At 43.5% G+C, this 22070-nt stretch overlaps 1 protein-coding gene across 1 annotated transcript in view; it reads left to right on the top strand.

Annotated features, from left to right (window-relative positions):
• Window positions 1-22070, top strand: part of emid1 (EMI domain containing 1) — a 386658-nt gene that overhangs the window by 347824 nt on the left and 16764 nt on the right. The window contains exons 10-13 of the mRNA XM_078554249.1: window positions 3821-3873; window positions 4197-4259; window positions 8252-8296; window positions 14458-14502. Coding sequence (XP_078410375.1) covers window positions 3821-3873; window positions 4197-4259; window positions 8252-8296; window positions 14458-14502 — 206 coding nt within the window. The remainder of the gene's footprint in view (window positions 1-3820; window positions 3874-4196; window positions 4260-8251; window positions 8297-14457; window positions 14503-22070) is intronic.

Here is a 22070-nt window from a genome sequence, read left to right on the forward strand (position 1 = left end):
GCAAAATGCATGGATTGAAGGCTAAGGCACACAAATGTGAAATGTTGCAAAACTCTGTGGAGTATTTGGGTCACAGGGTAGACAGAGATGGGTTACATCCTACCAAGATTCAGGTTCAAGCAATAAGAAATGTGCCACACCCTCAGAATATCTCTGAGCTGAGATTTTTTGGGACTAGTGAATTACTACAGTAAATTCATACCACATTTGTCAACCTTACTGCATCCATTGAATTAACCCTTGAGGGAAGGGCATTCCATGGAATTGGAGAAGGGAGTGTGACAAAATATTCCAGTAATGTAAAAGTAAATTAGCAGATGGTGCAGTGCTTGTGCATTACGGTGTCCAAAAAGATTAATCCAGCCTGTAATGCCTCTCCATATGGAGTAGGTGCTGTGACCTCTCATGTGTTGGATAATGGTGAGGAGAGACTGACTGCATTTGCCTCATGCACCCTCAGTACCAATGAGGAGAATTATGCCCAGATAGAATGTGAAGCATTGATTTTTGGAGTAAGAATATTTCATAAATACTTGTGTGGTCGTAATTTCGCCATTGAAACTGATCATAAGCCGTTGGTGACTACTTTGAATGCAAAGTCTCCAGTATCCGCTTTAGCTGCAGTCTGAATGCAGAGATGGGCTTTGATTTTATCTGTTTATCAGTACAACATTAAATACAGACAATCGGAAGATCATTGTAATGACGATGCGTTATCTAGATTACCATCCCCATCAGAGATAGAGCCCAACAGCGAAGATGTACTTTTCTTTGCATGCGTAGATGAATTGCCAGTCACAGCAGATGACACTGGTAGAACAAAATGCAGGGGCCCTGTATTGACAAGGGTATATGACTGTACCGCAAATGGGTGGCCAACACAGATATTGCATTTAGAAATTGAGCCATTTTTTAGTCGTAAAAATGATTTGTCCCTTGATAAAGGTTGTACTATGTAGGGAGCCTGAGCTGTAATTCCTGAAAAGTAAAGATTGCAGTTGCTATATGATCGTCATGATCAGCACTTAGAAATGAGCTTGATAAAGAGTCTTGCGAGAAGCTATTTTTGGTGGCCAGGGTTAGATAAGGACATAGAAGACACAGTGAAACAGTGTAGACTAAGTCAAGCAGTAGAAAATAAGCTGCCACTGGTATCTTTGCAACCATGGAAATGGCCAGCTAGAATGTGGCAAAGACTAACATAAATCTTGCAGAATTTGAAGGGCAACAGCTCATCATTGTGAGAGAGAGCCATTCAAAGTGGATTGAGGGGTTTCCGATGAATCAAACAACAATTAGCAAAACCTCAAATATTTTGCGTAGTGTATTTGCTGCATGTGAGTTCCCAGAGTAAATTGTGTCTGACAACAGACCCCAGTTTTGTTCAGAAAAGTTGTAAAATTCATGAGAATGAATGGGGTAAAACACATTACACTTCCACCCTATCATCCTGCTTCAAATGGTGCAGCAGAGTACACAGTACAAATTGTTAAGCATGCTCTTGTTAAGAAAATGCTAGATACAAATTGGAAGAAATGTCAGTTGTTGTTGAATCACAAACTGGTGAATTTTGTGTTTATTTATCCTAACACACTTCACACTGCTACCACCAGAATGCCAGCTGAATTGTTTCTTAGAAGACAGCTTAGAACAAGATTTTCATTGTTGCAGCCACATTTAACACAGTGGAAGGGAAACCGTCCAGGCAGAAAGAGAGTCATGATAGGGATAGAGTGAGAGAAAAAAGTCTGAAATTGAACCAGAAGGTTAAAGTAAAATAACATCATTCTAAATGGTTGAAGTGGCTACAAGGATGAGTCGTGAAAATATATGGTCCTCGCACATATTTGGTCAAGGTGTTTGGTAGTGGAAAGGTTAGTTCGTACATATAGATCATGTTTTACCTTCAGAGTTTCATGAAGAAGAAGGAAGTTGGGAAGAATCAAATGAGTCTGATCAATTGGAAAGTAGATATATGAATAGAGTACCAACAGTTACTCCAACACAAGTTGTGCTTGAAATCAGTTCACATCTGAATCAGAGCCAGACAGACGTGTCTGATGAAGTGAAAATTTCAATTGAAGATCAAGGGAAAAATCAGTCTTTGTTGGAGAAAACTTCTCCTCACACTCAGGCCAAGATGGATCTAGGTCACCCCAAAGTTCTGAAAGTTTGGGTCTAGAAATAGGAATACGAAACCAGTGGTTAAGTTGGACTTGTAAATAAATGAAAAACAAGAAATGTATATGTTATATGGAATTTGAACTTTTGTATAATTTTCTTTTATAAAGGGTGGAGGAGTATAATTGCACCCTCCTGTGGCCATTTGTGTTTATATGTATATATCATCAAACTGGTATAAACTAGTTTTCAGTTGAGTACTTTGAACTCCCTGTGCTGCACACTGTCTCTTTTCTATCCTACAAAGATATCACAAAAATGTGTACATTTATAATTTTATTTATGGGTAAAATTTTAATTTTCACATTTAGGAAATAAAAGCCAAAATAATGTGAATGTGAAAATATTGCCTGCTACACAGCACTCGAGTGAGATCAAAATTGACATTGGAACTGCACAGCACAGCTTTACATTCTTATATTCATCTGCAGCTCAGGATCACCAAAAAGATCTAAAAAAAAATTGGGAAAAAACAAATTTTGCAATCTTTTTATGAAAAAATATATTTGTAATTGACTCCTGTTTTTAGCTCTTCTCAATAGCAATAAATGCTGGCCTTGGCAGTAATGCCCACATCCTGTGAATGAATTCAAAATTATAGTGAAATAAACCCAATTATGCCATCCTGTGGGCAAGCTACCTGTACATTTTGAAGAGCTCAGTGAGAGAGAGGGCCAGAAATCCAGCAGACCCAGTGTATAGCCTAACCTGTACAGGTGGGTGAAAGGCAGGGAGGCATTCAATGGCAAGGCAGTGAGGAGGGCCATGGCCTGGCATTTGTGTGCACTTGCTGATTCATGAAATTTGGAGGACCACTGAAGAACATTGGGAATTTTAACTCACTCAAAATCCACTCACTTGCACAGAGTTAAAATTGGACCCATTGGGCTGGATTTAACACAGCCCACCTGCCAATGGATCAATTGAGGCCCTTAAGCGGGCACCTGATGCCCACTTAAGGGTCTCTTTGTGCCTGCCTTTAACTGGGGAGGCCCATGCCAAGCAGCCAGCCGGGGGTTTCCCTGTGTGGGATGGTGATGGATGGACTGATCCTCCTTAACTAACCCCCTGGGCCCATCAGAAGACACCTCTCCAATGCATAAACCTGCACCCCCCGCCCCCCCAAAGATTGCCTTACCCCAATGGCATCTCAAACCCCAGCCCCTGCGCCTCTCACCAACCCCCAAGTACTTACAAAGTCCAAATCCATTGCAGCTCGCCTGATTGCAGTACCATCAGTGGCCACAATGGTCCCGCTGGTGCTACCAGTACATTGAGATGAGAGCTGCTCGCCTCTAATTGGCTGGCAGCTCTCCGAGATGGTAATTTCTGTCCCTGAGGGGCCGAAATGCTGCCATTGCCAGCGGCGCTCACACCCCATGAAGGAATAATAATTTTAAAAACCCTGTCTCCAGTCTATTAACGGCCAATTGGCTGTTCTTCCGCTGGCCATGCACCACCCCCTCTGACTTTTAGCCTGGGTTGGTGGGGACCATAGCATCCCATGTAATTCAACTTATTGTTTCTGATTTGCTCCTTCTCTGAGATACAGGTCCTCATTGCCTGGTAGTTAACCATTAGAGGGTTTTTTTTAGACATTGGCACCTTTTAAACTTATTCTTTTATTGAAAATTTTTAGGTTCACCTGGTCAGCAAGGACCTATCGGACCACCTGGGCCTCCGGGAAAAGATGTAAGTCATTGCAATAATGAAGTGTGAATAACTCATGTGGTTTTAATAGAGAAAATCATTCAAATTTCACACGATACCCATTTGTGTCCACATTAGTATGTATATTATTTTTGGTGTTCTTATGGGCTTTACTTCCACAGATTCAGAAAATGTAAGTGGAACCTGAATTGCACTTTTGCAAGAAGAGATTTTGTCTTAATGAATCAGAAGCTATCAATTTCTCATATAAATTCAAAGTGAGAGGAATGTAGGTTACTGTGCATACTGTATTTGAAACCTCAAGCCTCATTTTTCTAAACAAAAACATACCTTATTTTACATAGGGATTGACTGGTCGGCCAGGCTTGCCAGGGCTAGAAGGACCCAAAGGTGAAAAAGGAGACAGAGTAAGTTGCAAACGTATTTGAGATTGGAGGAGGACATGTTTGATGTACTAGAATGGTAGAATGACTTATAAGGCCACGGTGTAATTTATTTGTAGCTACTTCTGTGAAATGAGCATTAAAGAAGTAAACATTATAAAAAGTTCATGACGAATATTGTGTGAAGGTGGGATTGTCATCAACTAAAACCAGGTAAGTTTTCCAGGCCTAATGGTTTATCCAAACCTCAATTTCCCATGATCCTGCATTCTTTATTGACCTCTCCTCTACCATAGGTTTTACTCCTACTCATCCGATTGTAGGCAAGAATTTCTAGGAGTGACATCTCTTCCCACGCCTGCATCATCACTTGTGAAGTGCCACAAGGATCTATCCTTGTCCCACTCTCTTTATAATCTGCATGTTGGCCATTGGCAATGTCATCCACAGACAACTTCCACAGCGATTCCATGACCAAGAATTCTGATCATAGTTCACCCAAAACATCTCATCAGGTCAAAATTCTGGGAAACTAGGCTAGAGGATAGATTAATAGAGAAGCAGTGGCAGACATTTAAGGGGATATTTCAGAGTATTCAGAACAAGTACATTCCTACTATAAAGAAAAATTGTAATGGGAGGATCCAGCATCCGTGGTTAACTAAAGATGTTATGGAAAACAACAAACTTTAGGAAAAAGCACACAACTCTGCAAAGATGAGTGGCAGGAATGATGATTGGACAGAATATAGAGAACGGCAGGGAATGACTAAAAGGTTAATCAGGAGAAAGAAATTAGAGTATGAGAGGAAGCTAGCTAGAAATGTAAAAATGGATAGCAGGAGTTTCTACAGGTATTTAAAAAGGAATAGAGTGAGTAAAGTGAGTGTTAGTCCTCTAGAGAGTGATAGTGGGGAGTTAATAGTAGATAATAAGGAAATGGCGGAAGAAATGAACAAATATTTTGCTTCTCTGTTCACTATAGAGGATACAAAAAAACATTCCTGTAATAGCTGTAAATCAGGAGGTGTACGGAAGAAAAGAACTTGGTGAAATTGAAATCACTAGGTAAATGGTACCGAGCAAATTGATGGAGCTGCGGGCTGGCAAGTCTACATCCTAGGGTCTTAAAAGAGGTGGCTAATGGGGTAGTAGATGAACTGGTGTTAATTTTCCAAAATTTGATAGATTCTAGCAAGGTTCAATCAGATTGGAAAGTAGCAAATTTAGCCCCTCTATTCAAGAAGGGAAAGAGGCAGAAAACAGAAAACTATAGGCCAATTAGCCTGACGTCTGTCATGGGGACGTTATTAGAATTGATCATTAAGGAGGTTATAGCTGGGCACTTAGAAGAGCTCAAGGCAATAGGGAAGAGTCAGCATGGTTTTGTGAAAGGGAAATCATGTTTAGCCAATTTATTGGAGTTTTTTGATAAGTGGATAAAGGGGAGCCTGTAGACATACTGTACTTGGAAGTCCAGAAGGCATTTGCCACATCAAAGATTATTACGGAAAATAAAAGCGCATGGTGTAGTAGGTAACATATTAGCATGGATAGAAGTTTGGCTGGCTGGCAGAAAGCAGAGTATGCATAAATGGGTCTTTTTCTGATTGGTAGGATGTGACGAGTGGAGTCCCACAGGAGTCTGTACTGGGGCCTCAACTTTTTATGATTTACTTCAATGACTTAGATGAGGGAAGTGAAGGCATGGTAGCTAAATTTGCAGATGACACAAAGATGGAGAGGAAAGTATGTTGTGAAGAGGACATGAGGAGGTTGCAGGTGGACATAGATAGGTTGAATGAGTGAACAAAGCTCTGGCAAATGGAGTTTAATGTGGGAAAATGTGAAGTTGTTCACTTTGGCAGGAAGAACAAAAAAAAGTGTTAGTCAGATGGAGAACGGCTGCATAATTCTGAGGTACAGAGGGATCTAGGTGTTCTAGTACATGAATCACAAAAAGTTAGTATGCAAGTACAGCAAGTAATTACGAAGGCTAATGGAATGCTATCCTTTATTACGAGAGGGATTATAACATAAAAGTAAGAATGTTATGCTTCAGTTATACAGGGCATTGGTGAGACCTCACCTTGAATATTGTGCGCAGTTTTGGTCTCCTTATTTAAGGAAGGATGTAAATGTATTGGAGGCTTATTAGATTGATACCTGGAATGAGTGGGTTGTCTTATGAGGAAAGGTTGGACAGACTGGGCTTGTTTCCACTGGAGCTTAGATGAGTGAGGAGTGACTTGATTGAAGTATACAAGATCCTGAACGGCCTTGACAAGATGGACATCGAAAGGATGTTTCCTCTTGTGGGTGAGTCCAGAATAGGGGGCACTGTTTTAAAGCTAGGGGTCGCCTTTTTAGGACAGAGATGAGGAGAGATTTTTTCTCTGAAGGTTGTGCAATTTTGGAACTCTCTGCCTCAGAAGGTGGTGGAGGCGTGGTCATTGAATATTTTTAAGGCAGAGGTAGATAAATTCTTGTTAGGCAAGGGAATCAAAGGTTGCTGGGGTTAGATGGGAATGTGGAAATCGAAACACAAGAAGATCAGCCATGATCTTATTTAATGGCGGAGCAGGCTCGAGGGGCAGAATGGTTTACTCTTGTTCCTATTTCTTATGTTCTTATAATCCTGCCATGTCAGTCGTGAATGATGTGGAAAATTAAGCAACAAATGATAGAAGAAAGCCCCACAAACATCCGCAATATCAATGATGATGGAACTTAGAACATGAGTGCAAAAGATGAGGCTAAAGCATTTCCATTCATCTTCAGCCAGAAGTGCCAAGAGGATGATCCATCTCAGCCTCCTCTTCACATCCCTAGCATCACAGGTGTCAGTCTTCAACCAATTCACTCCATGTGATATCAAAAAACTGTTGAGTGCACTGGATACCACATAAGATTGCATGGAGTGAATCGAATTTGCTGAAGGCTATGGGCCCCAACAATTTCCTGGCTATAGTGTTGAAGACTTCTGCTCCAGAGCTAGCCACATCCTAACCATGCTGTTTCAGCACATCGACAATACTGGCATCTACCGACAAAGTGGAATATTGTCCAGGTATGTCTGTCCACAAAGAGCAGGCCAAATCCAATCCAGCCAATTACCGCCCCATCAGCCTACTCTCGATCATCAGCAAAGTGATGGAAGGTGTCGTCAACAGTGCTACCAAGTGGCACTTAAGAAACAGCAACCTATACACCAGATGCCAAGGCTTCTTCAGCAGCACTTCCAAAACGTGTGACCATGGAAACACCTAGGGACAAAATTAATGAAAACCCTTGTAAAGGCTTAAAAGCTAGTAGCTCTTTTGAATGCTGAAATGACAACGATTAACAAGTTAGCCAAAAATGACGTCCTTATGTGAGGTCTTGAGACAACAGCTGACTGGTTCTGTTCCTGGCTGTGGCAGTTTTATGGGCCATGTTAGTAACAAGTGTTGTTAACAGCAGAAGGCAGAGGTCTGCATTTGACACTGTTGACCCAGTTCCTATGGAGTCTCTTCTCCACGTCAGTTGACCAGTGGGTAAAATAATGCCAGCAAACGTGACTTGTAACATCTTGGCTGGTGCAGAAGATTGCTGGCTGGTTATCAGCCCAAAGTGTCTCCTTTCAGCAGTGTACTGTAAAGCATGATTTGTGATTGCAGAGCTTCTGTAGAATGATCCGGTTCTGTATCATTTAAGTACTCCAGTAAGGATCCCACCAGGAGCTTTACACATTTATGAGGCTGAAAACCCCACACTTTCAGTACCATACATTCCCAGAAATTTGTTAAGCGCTGATTGCGAAGAAAATGACGCAGTCTCCTTTATTTTCAAGAAATTTTCAGTCCAAAAAGTTGACTAAATAAGCTTTTCTCTTTTTTGTCACATAGTCATGTCTTTTCAAGTCTAATTTGTACTGGCTGCTGATTCAAAAGCTAATTTTAAAATAACAAATTGTAACTCCAGAGCTGTTTGTTTAATGGCTTCAATGTGAAAATTTCTCTTTTTAACTCAATTAGGGCCTATCTGGATATCCTGGAGAAAGCGGTCTCAGAGGAGAAACAGTAAGTTGTGCTACTGGTTTTCACACATCTCAGATTTTCATGACTGAATTAATGTATTTATTTCATCTATTTTTTGAAACAGTTATTAGATTTATATAAGTAGAGTTGTAGCGATCCTGTTACCTGAAACAAATGGGGGAAAGATTTGTTTTTGGCTAAAAACGGGCATGGAGGGAACAATCCTGGTACTTGTTATGACACAACAGTTGGTAAAGGCTGAGTTGTTTAAATCCCAGAGTGAAACTTGAAACAACTGTCAGAACCTATATTTTCAATTGGTATGTTTGAGATGCAGCTCTGAATTCAGTAATAAGACCATCAAGCCTCAAGAGGTTTTTCTATATAAGACTAAATTAAACATTTATTAATTTAACAAGGAATTAAACACATACACGTGTCTACAAATGGCTACCATAATAACTTTTAAACCAATCCCCAAATTAATCACTCCCAGGTAAATCTTCACCAAGGCAACAATAACCGATAGGGCAGTATTTTCCCATCGGCGAGTGGAGGCGGGGCCCGCTTGCCGACGCATAAGATGATACGCGGTGACGTCATGCAGGCGTCCCGATGTCACCGCATGTCTTTTAGATTTTCAGTTCGGCGGGTGCACAGCCAAGTTGGCTGCGCGCCCGCCGAACTGTCAAGGGCCTATTAAGGCCATTCAAAACCTAATTAACTTAATTTAATGAGCTGCCCATCCAACCTTAAGGTTGGTGGGAGGTGAAGAGCCCAGGCGGCCTTCGCATTTTTCATGAAACCTCATCCACAGGCGGGATGAGGTTTCATGAACTGTTTTAAAATCTAATAAAAACGTATACATTTATTCTTTGACATGTCCCAGCTCATGTGATAGTATCACATGAGGGGACATGTTTTAAAAGTTTAAAAATCCTTTATTTAAAAGTTTAACACTGAAACAAGTCCCTCTGAGGCACCTCCGCTTCCAGGCATGCGTCACGATGGGCGGGCCTTATTTGGCTGGCCCACATAAAATGGCAGCACAGCCCCGATCGGGGGTGCCGATCGGGTTCGCACCCGTCCCTGCCCAGCCCTGCACAACCCCCCCCAACGGGGGGAATTTTCTGGCCATAAACTTTAAACAGACAGCAGGCAAAGCACATTTAACCTTATGAATTCGAAATGATGTTCCTTTGCAGACACAGTCCTAGGCTTACATCTTACATGTTAGATCTTACATGCCGCTGACTCTCACATAAACTGCTCGGTTTATACCTAGCTTTCCCTATGAATGTAAGTTTTTTCATTGTAGTACTAGGTTTTTAATTTTACCTCTCCTAACAATAATCCTTTCATTCCACCAATTTTATTAGTAATATAAACACATTGCTTGGTGTCTCCTAGCCAGATGCAAGATTTTACCCATTCTTTTGAATGTTTATTCAACAAAATGTAAATTGCACTTTACCTTTTACTCCTTACATTTATCTGATCAACATCTCAAGCTATTATACATCAAAGCACCAGACTAGCTGACTTTAATCCAATTAAGCCACACACAAACATGCAAATAGACACACACGTAGACACATACCGTACTACAATTCCAATTTTAAAATAATTTCCAACAACATTATACACATTAATATGTCTTCATGACATGCTGGAGTGGGAAGGCTTGAGATGCGTCCAGTTGTGCTCGTTATCATTGAAGAAACGAACTGCAGATTTTCGGGGAGTGAGAGAGGGTGGCGGCTACTGGAAAGGAGGGATGAGGGAACTGAGAAGGGTGTGACTGAGAGATGGCAGTGACTGTGAGAGCGGAGCAATCACAAGGAAGGATAGAAGTAGCCAGGTTAGTGGCTTGCCTTTTTCATGCTGGACCCCGCGCAAATCCATATTCAGAAGAGCATTTTAAACCGCCTTATCTTTTTTGGTAGTGGCCTGCTGTGGTTCCCTTTAGGGGCTGCCTATTAGGCCACACGTAGACCTGCTCCTTCTCATGCAGTGACCCCAGTGCTGGCTGCCTCAGGGTAAACCAATACTAGAGTGGGTGAAAGCATTCAATACAGAGTGTAAGTTTATACAGGAAAAGAAATCAGCAGATAATGAGTAGTAAACAATGTACTTTGTACATGTACCATTTAAACCTTTTGTGAGACCAAAATAGCAAAGCCCTTCAAACAGCTTAGAGTGTTTTAACTCATATTTAAATGGCTGTAACAAAGGTATTTTCTTTTGTGTCTTATCACTGTGTTATAGAATGATCACTGGCAACTAGTGTGTGCATTACCCAAAAATTGTCAACATTGCCAGAATGTCACCTGGACAGTTTTTGTCCCTGTCTGTAAGTTTGCATTCTATTACATCAGCCTGACAGGAATCTACAAACAAAATCATTACTGTCCTTAAAGGATTTATAATGGAGTAAGTTATAGTTATAGTTCAATGGGATGAAAATCAGGTGGGCTCTAAAACAGGAGGGCAATCTAATGTTCCAGGTCACTGTTTAGGCAGCAAAGGTAAAAATGGCTCCCAGGGCTCCCATTTTCTTTTGGCAACCTTGTACTCGAACTGTTCCCATTTAAAAAAAAATTTCACATGCCTATATATTGTTTGCTTTGTAAGAAAAGGTCAATCAGTTTATTGAAGCCTATCCCTTTTGTAGATTATCTCCTCCCATTATGGTATTTAATCTCAATTTGCTTCATGTTTTTCTTTTGTACATACGTAGAAGTATTTTCTCCTTCCTGTCTTTCTAGAAATTGTTTTGTTTTTAATTTTTTTTAAATCTTTCTCTGTCTGATAAAGCTGAGAATAAATCTCAGGGAGCTGAATATTTTTCCACTCTTTGCACCCCAGGCATTCTCAGGTTAAGGCGTAGCATGGGTTAGATGTAGAGATTTTCCTCCTCTGCACCAACACTGCCTTTGTGCCTTAACCCCAACCTCAGAAAAATGCACTACTTTTGCATTTCTATTTCTCACCATTCATTCCAATCAGCTCAGCACCCTGTCCGACTGACTGCTTAAACTCAAATCACTCAGAATGCTTTCAGGTGGCAAAAGATTGTGTTTGCTCCAGATTGCAGGGGTGAAAGGACAAAGAAGGATATATTGGCAGAGTTAGATGAAGGATGTTGGGAAGAGGTTCGCATGGAGTATAAATGCAGACAGCACAACAACACAGACCTTGGGCTGAATGGTCTGTTTCTGTGTAGTATGTAATGTATAATCCTACTGTGCACTGTGGTTCTCCCCACTTTCTAGAATAAGCTATTTTTGTTTAGATAGTATAGTAATTTTCTTCCTGTTGCCGATTGTGTGTCACCATATCCTGTCATTAATTTCCACATCCTCTTTTCTCTTGTCTTTTCTCTTATATTGTGCAAATCCTATTTTAAAAAAAGCTATTTCTTTATTGCTTGCAATATCTTATTACCCTAATGTTCTATTCTTGCAATGTTCCATTTCCACCTCTGTAACATTGCCCAACTCCGTCCACCTCAGTTCATCTGCTGCTGAAATCCTCATTCATGTCTTTGTTACCTTTAGCCTTGGCTATTCCCATGCACTCTTGAGCAAGCCTCCCACATTCTGCCCTCTGTAAACTTGAGGTCTTCCAAAACTCAGCTCCTCATGTCCTTACTTATACAAAGTCCCACTCACCCATCATCCACTGTGCGAGCTGACATTGGCTTCTGGCTAAGCAGCGGCTCAATTTTAAAATTCTCAAAAATTTCCCTTGTTTTCAAAATCCTCGATGACCTTGCCCTTTCTTATCCCTGTAATCTCCCAATTTTAATTCTGAAGAGATTATAACAAGAGATTATTACCGAAACAAGCAACAGGACTAATCCAAAGTGTAAAAGGGAGAGCTACGAGGAAAGATTGGAGAAGTTTGAGCTGTACATATTCTAAAAAGTATTGCTTTGGGGGACCCTCATCAAGTTACATAGAATATTATTGAACAATGTATACAAGGTAAAGCAAATTGTTGATTCAAAGTAAACCAAAAAAGAAGGACTTTGAGTACAAAAATAAAAATTTAAAACCGCAGAAAAAACATCTTTACGCAAACGTTCAGAAAAGCAAAGTAAGAGGAAGAAGAAATTTGAAGGTAACTCAGAATGCAATTAAATGCTACGATTGGAGAGTTAATGTAGTGGAGGAATGTGCATGAAGGCTTTAGAGAGGGTGCAGAAAAGATTTATGAGAATGGGTCCAGGGATGAGGGACTTCAGTTACATGAATAGATTGGAGAAGCTGGGTCTGTTCTCCTTAGAGAAGAGAAGGTTCAGAGGAGATTTGATAGAGGTGTTCAAAATCATGACGGGTCTAGACAAAGTCCTTAGAGAGAAGCTGTTGCCATTAGCAATAGGATCGTAAACCAGAGGATACTGATTTAAGGCGATTGACGAAAGAGCCAAGAGTGACAGAAGGAAAAGCTTTTTTACGCAGCATGCGTTTAGGATCTGGAAAGTACTATCTGAGTGTGTGGTGGAGGCAGTTACAGTTGGGGCTCTCAAGAGAGAATTGGATAAGCATCTGAAGAGGGAAAATTTGCAGGGTGTTGGGTAAAGGACAGGGTGTGCGACTAGCTGAATTGCACTTGCAGAGAAACAGCACAGCTGCAACTGACCAAATATCCTCCTTCTGTGTTATAACCATTCTACGATTCTGTTAGTTCTCAAGGCTCAGGTTGCCAGCCTCTTTCTCTCTTGTCTACCCCTGTTTCTGCCTGTTACCAAAACCACCATGTCTGTAGGCCTGAGATAGCAGCAGAAATGGTAGAAGATTCCAGAGGAGGTTCACGAGAATGATCCCAGGAATGAAAGGCTTAACATATGAGGAACGTTTGAGGACTCTGGGTCTATACTCGATGGAGTTTAGAAGGATATGGGGGGATCTGATTGAAACTTACAGAATACTGAAAAGCCTGGATAGAGTGGACGTGGGGAAGATGTTTCCACTAGTAGGAGAGACCAGGACCCAAGGGCACAGCCTCAGAGTAAAGGGAAGACCTTTCAGAACAGAGATGAGGAGAAACTTCTTTAGCCAGAGAGTGGTGAATCCATGGAATTCATTGCCACAGAAGGCTGTGGAGGCCAGGTCATTGAGTGTATTTAAGACCGAGATAGATAGGTTCTTGATTGGTATGGGGATCAAAGGTTACGGGGAGAAGGCAGGAGAATGGGGTTGAGAAACTTATCAGCCATGATTGAATGGCAGAGCAGACTTGATGGGCCGAATGGCCTAATTTCTGCTCCTATGTCATATGGTCTTATAAGAGGCCATACTTGAGGCCTCCTCTCCCTCCCAGTGTTTACCTGGTGATGGCTTTAGCCCTGGCCTGGTCCAAACTTTGGAGTTCTGTGGCCACCTTAGCATTGCCTCTTACTACTTTGGGTACTGAAGTAACCGCCCCGTTGCCGCATCATAATGATTTCCTGGAAACCATTGTTAGGCTCCCATTTGTTGATGTGAATCCTGCTGGGCGTTCACTGATGATGCCTGACAACTACCTGGAAAATTGAGCTGGGACAATGACATGGAGTTAGGGACAGATGTCCCACCCTAACTCTGTAGGGACAGGTTCTTAAATGAGATACTATGGTAAGACAGCTTTTTCCTCCAATCTTGTTCTCTAGCTCCTGTCCTGACATATTCCGGGCTAGAATATAATTCCACAGATGCGGGGAGTATCTCTGGTAATTTTCATATATTAATCTAGATAGTAGTCTATTTGATCATAACAGACATTGCAGCAAGCCGGATTCTGTCATTACCCGCCAAGCTCATCCTGTTCTTACAACAGAATCATTGGTTGAATTCTCTGCCTTTCTACCTCCTCAGGTCCATGTACGCTGAGGCCAACTTTAGCACTTTTTCCCATCCAAAGCCATACTGAGGCAGCATTAGCACTTCCGCTGCCACATTATCACATTGGTGGACTAAATATTTAACCTGGAAGCTACTAGTCGACGTGACTCAGTACCACATGGGGCAGAGCATTTGCCTACTGAGCAGTTAGGAGGCCAGGAGTATGTGTTGTGTCCTTCATTTTTAAAATAACAGATTGCACAAATCCTGAAATGAATCAAATTCAGATCTTTGCAAATAAAAATGGAACTAACCCTTTAACTGTCCCTTATGCCATAAGAGATTTGTACTTTATTATTGTGTCATATTTTACAGGGGGAACCAGGGATAAAGGGAGAACCAGGAGATAAAGGACAACCGGTAAGCTCCAAATTCATACTGGATTGTACTTCTGTAAAAAGTCAAGCAATAGTCTGTTTAAACTTGCACACAACTGAAATAAAGTTGTGAAAATTAGTTGATCAAGCAGCCTGATAAAGTAGACATGCTCTATTTTAAAACACTTTTGATCTGATAATATTTTTCCCTTCCATCAAATAATGTTTTTCAGTTCTGTACATTTATCTCAATTATACAGCAAAATATTTCATCAAATCGTTAGAAAGATACTTTGGGTCCAATTTTAGTTATTTCTGGTGGTATAAAATCTAATTCTGTCCCTGTTGCTGGCAAAGAATGTCTGTGTTCTGCTTTTGGGCCACCTCAGCCCACTTCGCCCATTCACCAACAATGTTATATTTTTAATATTGCAACAATGGAACAAACTAGCATTGTTGCTCAAGGGGCATTGTTGATGTGTGAAGTGTTGCAAACCTTTTTTTGCCTCCAAGTCCCTGCAAAAGAAATTTATTTAGCCACAAAAATAAAGCCAGATTTTGGGTGGCATGGACTCATGTACGATGATGTGGCTTAATTTCCACAAAAATGTTAAGGAAGAAAAAGTGCTCAGACCTTATAGAGATCATCATGCAGGTATACAGTTGCTCTAAAGTAAAATAACTATGTTCACCTGGATCTGCACAGTTCCTTTACTGTGTGTGCCCATTCTTTGCCAGCACAGAAAATGGCTGCTTTAGCACAGAAATGCATTTAAAGCAACACGTTAGCCTATTTTAAACATGGCACTTAATATGAAATAGTGTAAGATTTTGCACTATAATTCAGCACCAAAATAACACCTGGTAAGACATGGACCTTGGTTTCAAATTCAAATGTTAGTTTTTTGGACTAAGGGGTTCACAGTTCTGATAGCTGATGTACAAAGGATTCTTGCACAAAATCATTGACTTGTTGAATTTGATTTATGAAAAATATTGCCTTCTACTTTACAAAGTTACAAATGATTTATTTCATGAAATAACAAAAAAATTACTGAGTAAGTTTATTCATTTTTTGTTTTAAACAGTTTCTATTCCTTTTGTTTGTCTATCTAAGTGCAAAGTTTAAAAGATTTAAAATTACTCGATAATATCTTCCTTATATCAGTTGCTAGCAAAAGAAAAAATCATTCAGCCTGCTCTCTGTTACTTAATTTTAATCATATGAAGCTACTTTGATACCCTTGCCAAAGTTACACATGATAGCAAATTTTATAATACCAATGTTTTGTTCTAAAAAAAAACTATAATGCTTTGAGCATATTTCATGACCTCAGCAAGTAAGAGAGTGCTTTATGTTAGATTGCTCTTGAGAAAAACTTACAAAAGGGATACTGTCCTGCTACAGATGTGGAAAGCATGAATAACTGAGTCAGTTGTGTGTGTGTGTGTGTGTGTGTGTGTTCCACGTTTTACTAATATCAATATATATACCAGTATTGATACAGTATACCAATTTTCTTACAAGCTAATGAGCATAAAAACTATCAAAGTTTGATTTCACAGGAATATACATTGTATTAAAGCATGTTCCATTTTTAAATAAATCTGCTTTATGTTATAAAACTTTAGCTAATTCCTTTGTGGATGCAAGTTTTTAATTCTGCAGTGTTCAGTTCAGCACACCAATTATGTTATGGAGTTTGTGATATTGAATAATTGGGCTGAGATAATTTTTCACACTGCATTCAGACTGATTACACAAACTTATCTTTTTGTTTCCCCCAAAGTTTCCCACACTCCTTTCACAGTTAAGAGATAGAAAGTAGTTTCCCCTCCTCTGCAATGCCAGGCAACGGAGAGTGCATGATCTTGCCTTGGCGTGACTGGACTTCCAATTTCTGTTGACCTGAAGAGTGCCTGTCCTTTGCTTGGCATCCCTCCCTACATGTGCAATTGAGAGTGGGAGCTCATCATGTGAGGAATAGGCACAATGCTGGATCATAGTAGTTCATGGTGCAGCACCATCGGAGCTCTCTAACCCAACATCAGCATGTAACCCTTCACTTAAACCAATTGGACCTCCGTTTCAGCTCCAGGCTGACTCACATGTGAATTATTGGTTACATTTAGATGAGAAGCAGTTGCAAGTGGGGGGAATAGCGATAAGAGTTCTTCATGAAATGTGTAACTACTGGCATTCTAGAACTTAATATAGCATGGAAACATGGGAATAACTGTGAAATTAAAACATTGTGACTTAAGTTCTGGTTGCAGGAAATTCTTTTCCTGGAAAAGAGTTACTGGGAATGATTATGAATGAAACCTTTTGGCATCTATTGGAGCGATCAGAATTTTGTCAAATGCAGTACGTGAAATTGTTTTTGAGCGTGTCAGCGTGAATGCAGCATCAAGTTGGCCAAGCCCAAGTTTTGGTGCTTCTCACTGGCCAGATATTTATCTTCCATGCTAAATCATGGTACATATTTAGCATCACTGTAAGCTGACAATGTACATAACTCTGAAGTGGATATGTCATCGAAGCTTGTGGTTATAATGCTACTTTTATTTTGATGCATTGGTACGAAAGCGGCAATAGAGCTGCAGAGTCTGGCCCTGACCTGACCTCAAATGCCCTAACAGTAGAGACCACAAAAGATAAGTACAGATGAGAGATGTCATTCGACTCATCCAGTTCATCCTTCCATAGTCTTCTGATACCTTCCCATTAATCCCATTTCAACAACTATCTGCCTCTTGAATGACAATAGAGCTTTTGGCTCCAATGCTCTAACTGGAAGACCGCCCCAGGCATTGATCACTATTTAACTGAAAAACTTCTTCATGAAATTTAAGGCTGGATTCAATGCAGCCCCATTGCGGCAGGAAACATGGCGGCTGGACTTACTTAATCGTGGGTGAGGCGCCGCATCAGTCTCTTGGTGGCAGCAAAACCTCCCCGATTAAGTGGAAAGACAGAAAGGGCTGACATGGGATTCCTGGCCATCGACAGTGGGATGTCCATTAGGCTCATTAATGAGCCAATTGATACACATTGGGTGGAATGTTCCCAGAATTGCACTAAGTGCGGTAGCGGGCCAATAAAATGGAGTCCAACCTGCCGACAAAAATGGCGGGTTTTCACACTGTATCTTCCCGAGCCCGCCTCATTAATTATGCATTCCTGGGAAATATGCCGTTTCCATGGTGGCGGGCTCTCATTCACCCGCTCGCCACCACCCTGCTGTTGTATCATGCCAGCCGCCATCTTTAAAAGGCAGCCACCAGCAAAGCACTCATCGCCACCAGCTCAGCACTGCTGTCCAGGAGACGTGGCCAGCAAAGGAAAAAAGACTGCAGCCCCCATACTTCAACAACGGGTCCCTCGAGCGACTGTCGGATGCCATGGAGGCCCAACGGGACTTGCTCTACCCCTGCTCTGGCCGCCAATGGGTAGCAATGTCACCAACCCAGCTTGGGAGACAGTGGCAGCGGTGGTCAGCATGAATGCCCTGCAGAGGAGGACAGCCACCCAGTGCCACAAAAGGATGAATGATCTCCTCTGTTCCGCCAGCGTAAGTCACTCTTTTCATCTCTCCCAACTTACATACTCACAAACCCATCACACGTCCACAGGGCCCTCACTCACTGCCAGTGCAAGGGACATCACCATTCACTCTCTCACACACACCGTCATTGTCTTCATCCAGTCCATGGGACCACTCACCACCCACACAGGCCAGGCATACTTATCATCTGGCCTGGCAGGCGTCCTGATACACTCTCGCTATCCCTATCCATGCAGGATAAACTGGCTCACAACAGGAGGGAAAGGTCCCAGACAGGTGGAGGGATGCTGGAAATCAAAGTTCTGACAGAATTCGAAAACAGAGCCATCCAGCTGGCCGGTGTTGACCAGGACCGGTCCTGTGCTGACGGTGAGGTCAGCGCTGCTCTACTGAGTGAGGATCCAGCAATGCAACATCCAAACAACCACGCCATGAGTGATGTGTCCTCTTTCACAGGCCACTGCCGTGCACTAATTATCTCCCCTTGCTTCCGCAGGCACATCTGACAAATAGCCGACAAAGTCCATGACCCAGGGCCTCCAATCAAACTCTGAAGAAACTTCTGAAGAGGAATCTGAAGGCACCCTCCCTGAAGTCGCATCACAGCGCTCACCCTCACCCTCCACCAGCGCAGAGACACTCACCTCAGCGGGACCTTGCTTAACAGTAGCCTCGGGATCACAATCTGATGAGCACATCGCACTTTCTGATACACAGCAGGCGGAGGCAGGGACTTCCCAGGTCCCCAGCACTCGGACAGCTGGAGGCCAAAATGTTGCTGAGTCTGAGTCAGATGATGAGCCTCTGGATTCGGTCATGTCACAATTGCTGGAGCTGTAAAGGCAAGCTAGGGAACAACAGGAAGGGATGTCTTCCGCACTCCACAGGTTGCAAGGTACAATGGAGGAGTCCATCCATCTTCAGGCTGAGGTGATAGCGCTGGCATTACAATGCACCGAAGTCAACACTGGCAGGATGGCGGCCACCATGGAGACCTTGGTCCAGGACATCACTTCTGCAGTGCTGCGTGGGCTTAACTCCATCGCTAATGCCATAGTTGGCCTCCAACAGTGTGTACATGAGAGAGGTGATGGGCAGCTTGATCTCACTCCAGCTACCCCTTCCGCTCACGGAGTCAGCCAGGGGCCCTCGGGCACCCATAGGGAGGAGGATCAGCAGGTGCACACTCTGGGGCCATCCACCCAGGTGGCTCTGGGAGTGACCAGCCCATCCGAATCCCCTCTTCCTGTGAGCTCCGCAGCTCCAGCTTCACAGGCCAAGGAAGGTGCCACTGCCACACAGCAGGACCCCAAAAGCAGGCCGGGGCCCTCCAAGCCTTGGCCTGCCAAAGTCACCACAGACAGGATGTCACAGTCAGCAAGCTGCCTCCACCTCTGCTGTGGATGTCCGGGGAGCACCAAGACATAGCGGCAGGGTTAAGAAAGTTAGGTAAAAGTAGTTGCACAACCTGGCCAAGGGTGTTGATTACTTGTACTTACTGTTCACTATTGTCAATAAACTCCTAAGAATGTCACCCTGCCTGTGGCTCCATGTTCTGATGAGCAGTGCTCTTGTCACTCAGATGTGAAAACTTTCTGCACAAGTTAAAAGGTACGTGTCTCAGTCACTCTCTCCTCCGCCTTCTATGGTCTCTGTAGGCCATCAGGCACACAGCTAGGTCACCAGGATCCATGATCCTGACGTGGTCCTCCTGCAGCATGAAAGAGAGAGAGACGTGGTTATCATGGCTGTACTTAGCACCTTTCCTGGCCCTGTGTGACAGCCCCTTAATTCTTCCCAGAGAGTGCTGGTCACCCCTCGGATGGGCAGAGATGAGTGCACTGCATGGCTACTCTGTCAACCTGTGACATGGGGGACACTGGTCCCAGCCGGGATGCTGAGATTGCAAGGGGCTGTGAGCACCTCCAGCAGTGACTGCTACATGGCCAGCATTGGCGAGGAGACTGTACAACGTGTGCAGTCCAACTGCTCCACGGTCTATTAAAGTGGTGGTGGACTTGAAGTCTGTGCCGGGGGGGTTCGAGGGTGGGGGCGGTATAAGGTATGGAGCGCTTGGTGGCCGTTTGGTGCCTCCGCGATGCTTGCATGGGTGGGCAGGCTAGGAGCCTGACCTCAATCATATCACTGTGGCTGTGCTTGATCTGTCTCAGTTGCAGAGGCATGGTCAGTTCATACAGGTGTCCCAATGTGTGGTCACTCCCTGCCGCATACCCTGCCCCCCCCCACCTCGATTTTCTGTGTGCGGGATGCAGCGCCAGGACAACGCTTGATCCCCCCGCTCTAAGCAGTCGCCTCTGAGGCTGGACAGCACTAGCCCCCGGACACCATCCCCCCAACTCCTCAGCAGTTGCCTCTGAGGCTAGCCAGCATTTGCTGTGCCCCGCCACCGCCGCCCAGCAGTCTGCTCCGGGGCCAGCCATCAGTAGCCCCTGGACACCACCCCTCCCACCTCAACAGTCGCCTCCGGGGCTGGCCAGCACTTGCCCCTGCCCCCCAGCGCCCCTGAGGCCTGTAAACAATGGGTGAGCTGTGGAGAACATTGCTGTTCACTCACCTCAGGTCCCCCAAAGTGAAGGCCGCCAAGTGCACGTTGCCTGTGTGCTGTTGTGAAACACGTCGGTGTGCTTTCCCGCCAACATGGACAGACGATGCGAGGGGGTTCCAAAAGCCTGGCAGGGTGGCCTTTTCATTATATGCTAATGTATTACAATTAGCTCCTCGCCAACCCATGGCGGGAAACGCAGCCTGCCATCAGCGGGCTGAGTGGACATTTGTGACCTGCCCTCGTGCCATCGTGAAGGTGGTCTTGCCATATTTTCCATGCATGCCACCTATCACGCCCGCCGCCAGTGGGTTCGGAAAATTCTACCCATTATCCCTGAGCCCACTGCTACTTAATGATGGCTCAGGGAGGAAATGGGGGCTGCACGGCTTTCCCGCGCTTCCTGAAGGCCGCCCAGCAAACCTGGGGGCTGGGTGGGAGGTGTGGGGGTCCTTCGTAATCAGGCAGCTTGTGACCGAAGGACCAAGCGTCGGGCAGGGGCTGACCATTGAAAGCCAATCTCCAGCCATTGCCTCCAACATCCAGTGATCACCATCCTGCCCCAACTGACCTTTGGCCTGGGGTCCCATGATGATCCTGGGCCTCTGGTAGGTGCAGTGCCTCCAGCAGCATCCACTCCCTCTGGCTCTGGCACCAAAGATTAGCTGCTGGCCTCCGCGATTGGGACTTCCGCCTCCAGGGACTTTAATCACTGCAAAGCTCTGATGATGGCTAGTTAAGCGCCTGGAGGGCACTTGATTCCACCAGGCCTCCCCCATGGAACTGACAGGGGTTTCCCACCCGTTCTCCAACCAGTGGGTGAGACTGTCATCAGTCCAACAGAATATAATTTGTCTTTTACAGGTTTGTACTTGCATCCCTTGTATGACAGTGATGGTTTTTCTTAAAACAGACCTCAAGATTGATGCTTTTAGTGCACTACATCTTTATAGGATCACCGTTCAATCCCTCCTTCCAAGGAGGCTGTCTCATGCTATCTGGGTGTGATGCCATATGGAGTCATTTTATGAGTTTGGACCACTGACTGGGTGCCTTGCCCATTAACAACACCTATCATAGATTTAGACCTCTTGGCACACAGCTTTCTGATTGTTTGTTCTTGTACTCTACGCCCTTTTTTGTAAACCCAAAAATGCTAATTGTCTTTTTCTGTAATGGATTTATCACACTACAGTAAGACTTCTAGCCCTGAAAGTTTCCTGTGGTGACAGCCAGGTATAAGTGTCAGGGATGTGCCCACTTGTGATTTTGACCCATGACCTTGGTCATGTAGGGTCAGCAGAAGTCACCTTCCTTTAATATTGCTGATGGGCTCCAGCACCACTAGGGCCACATCTTGGGTGCTTGATCAGGGAAGCCGATGATACCAGAGAAGTCATTTATTCAATCCTTGAAAAATCTTTTCCATGGCTTACCAGCTACTCCTGTTGGCCAAGGATGAAGAAAGTCTAAGCCTGG

Source organism: Cetorhinus maximus, chromosome 12 (genome assembly GCF_964194155.1).
Source record: "Cetorhinus maximus chromosome 12, sCetMax3.hap1.1, whole genome shotgun sequence".
Taxonomy (NCBI): domain Eukaryota; kingdom Metazoa; phylum Chordata; class Chondrichthyes; order Lamniformes; family Cetorhinidae; genus Cetorhinus; species Cetorhinus maximus.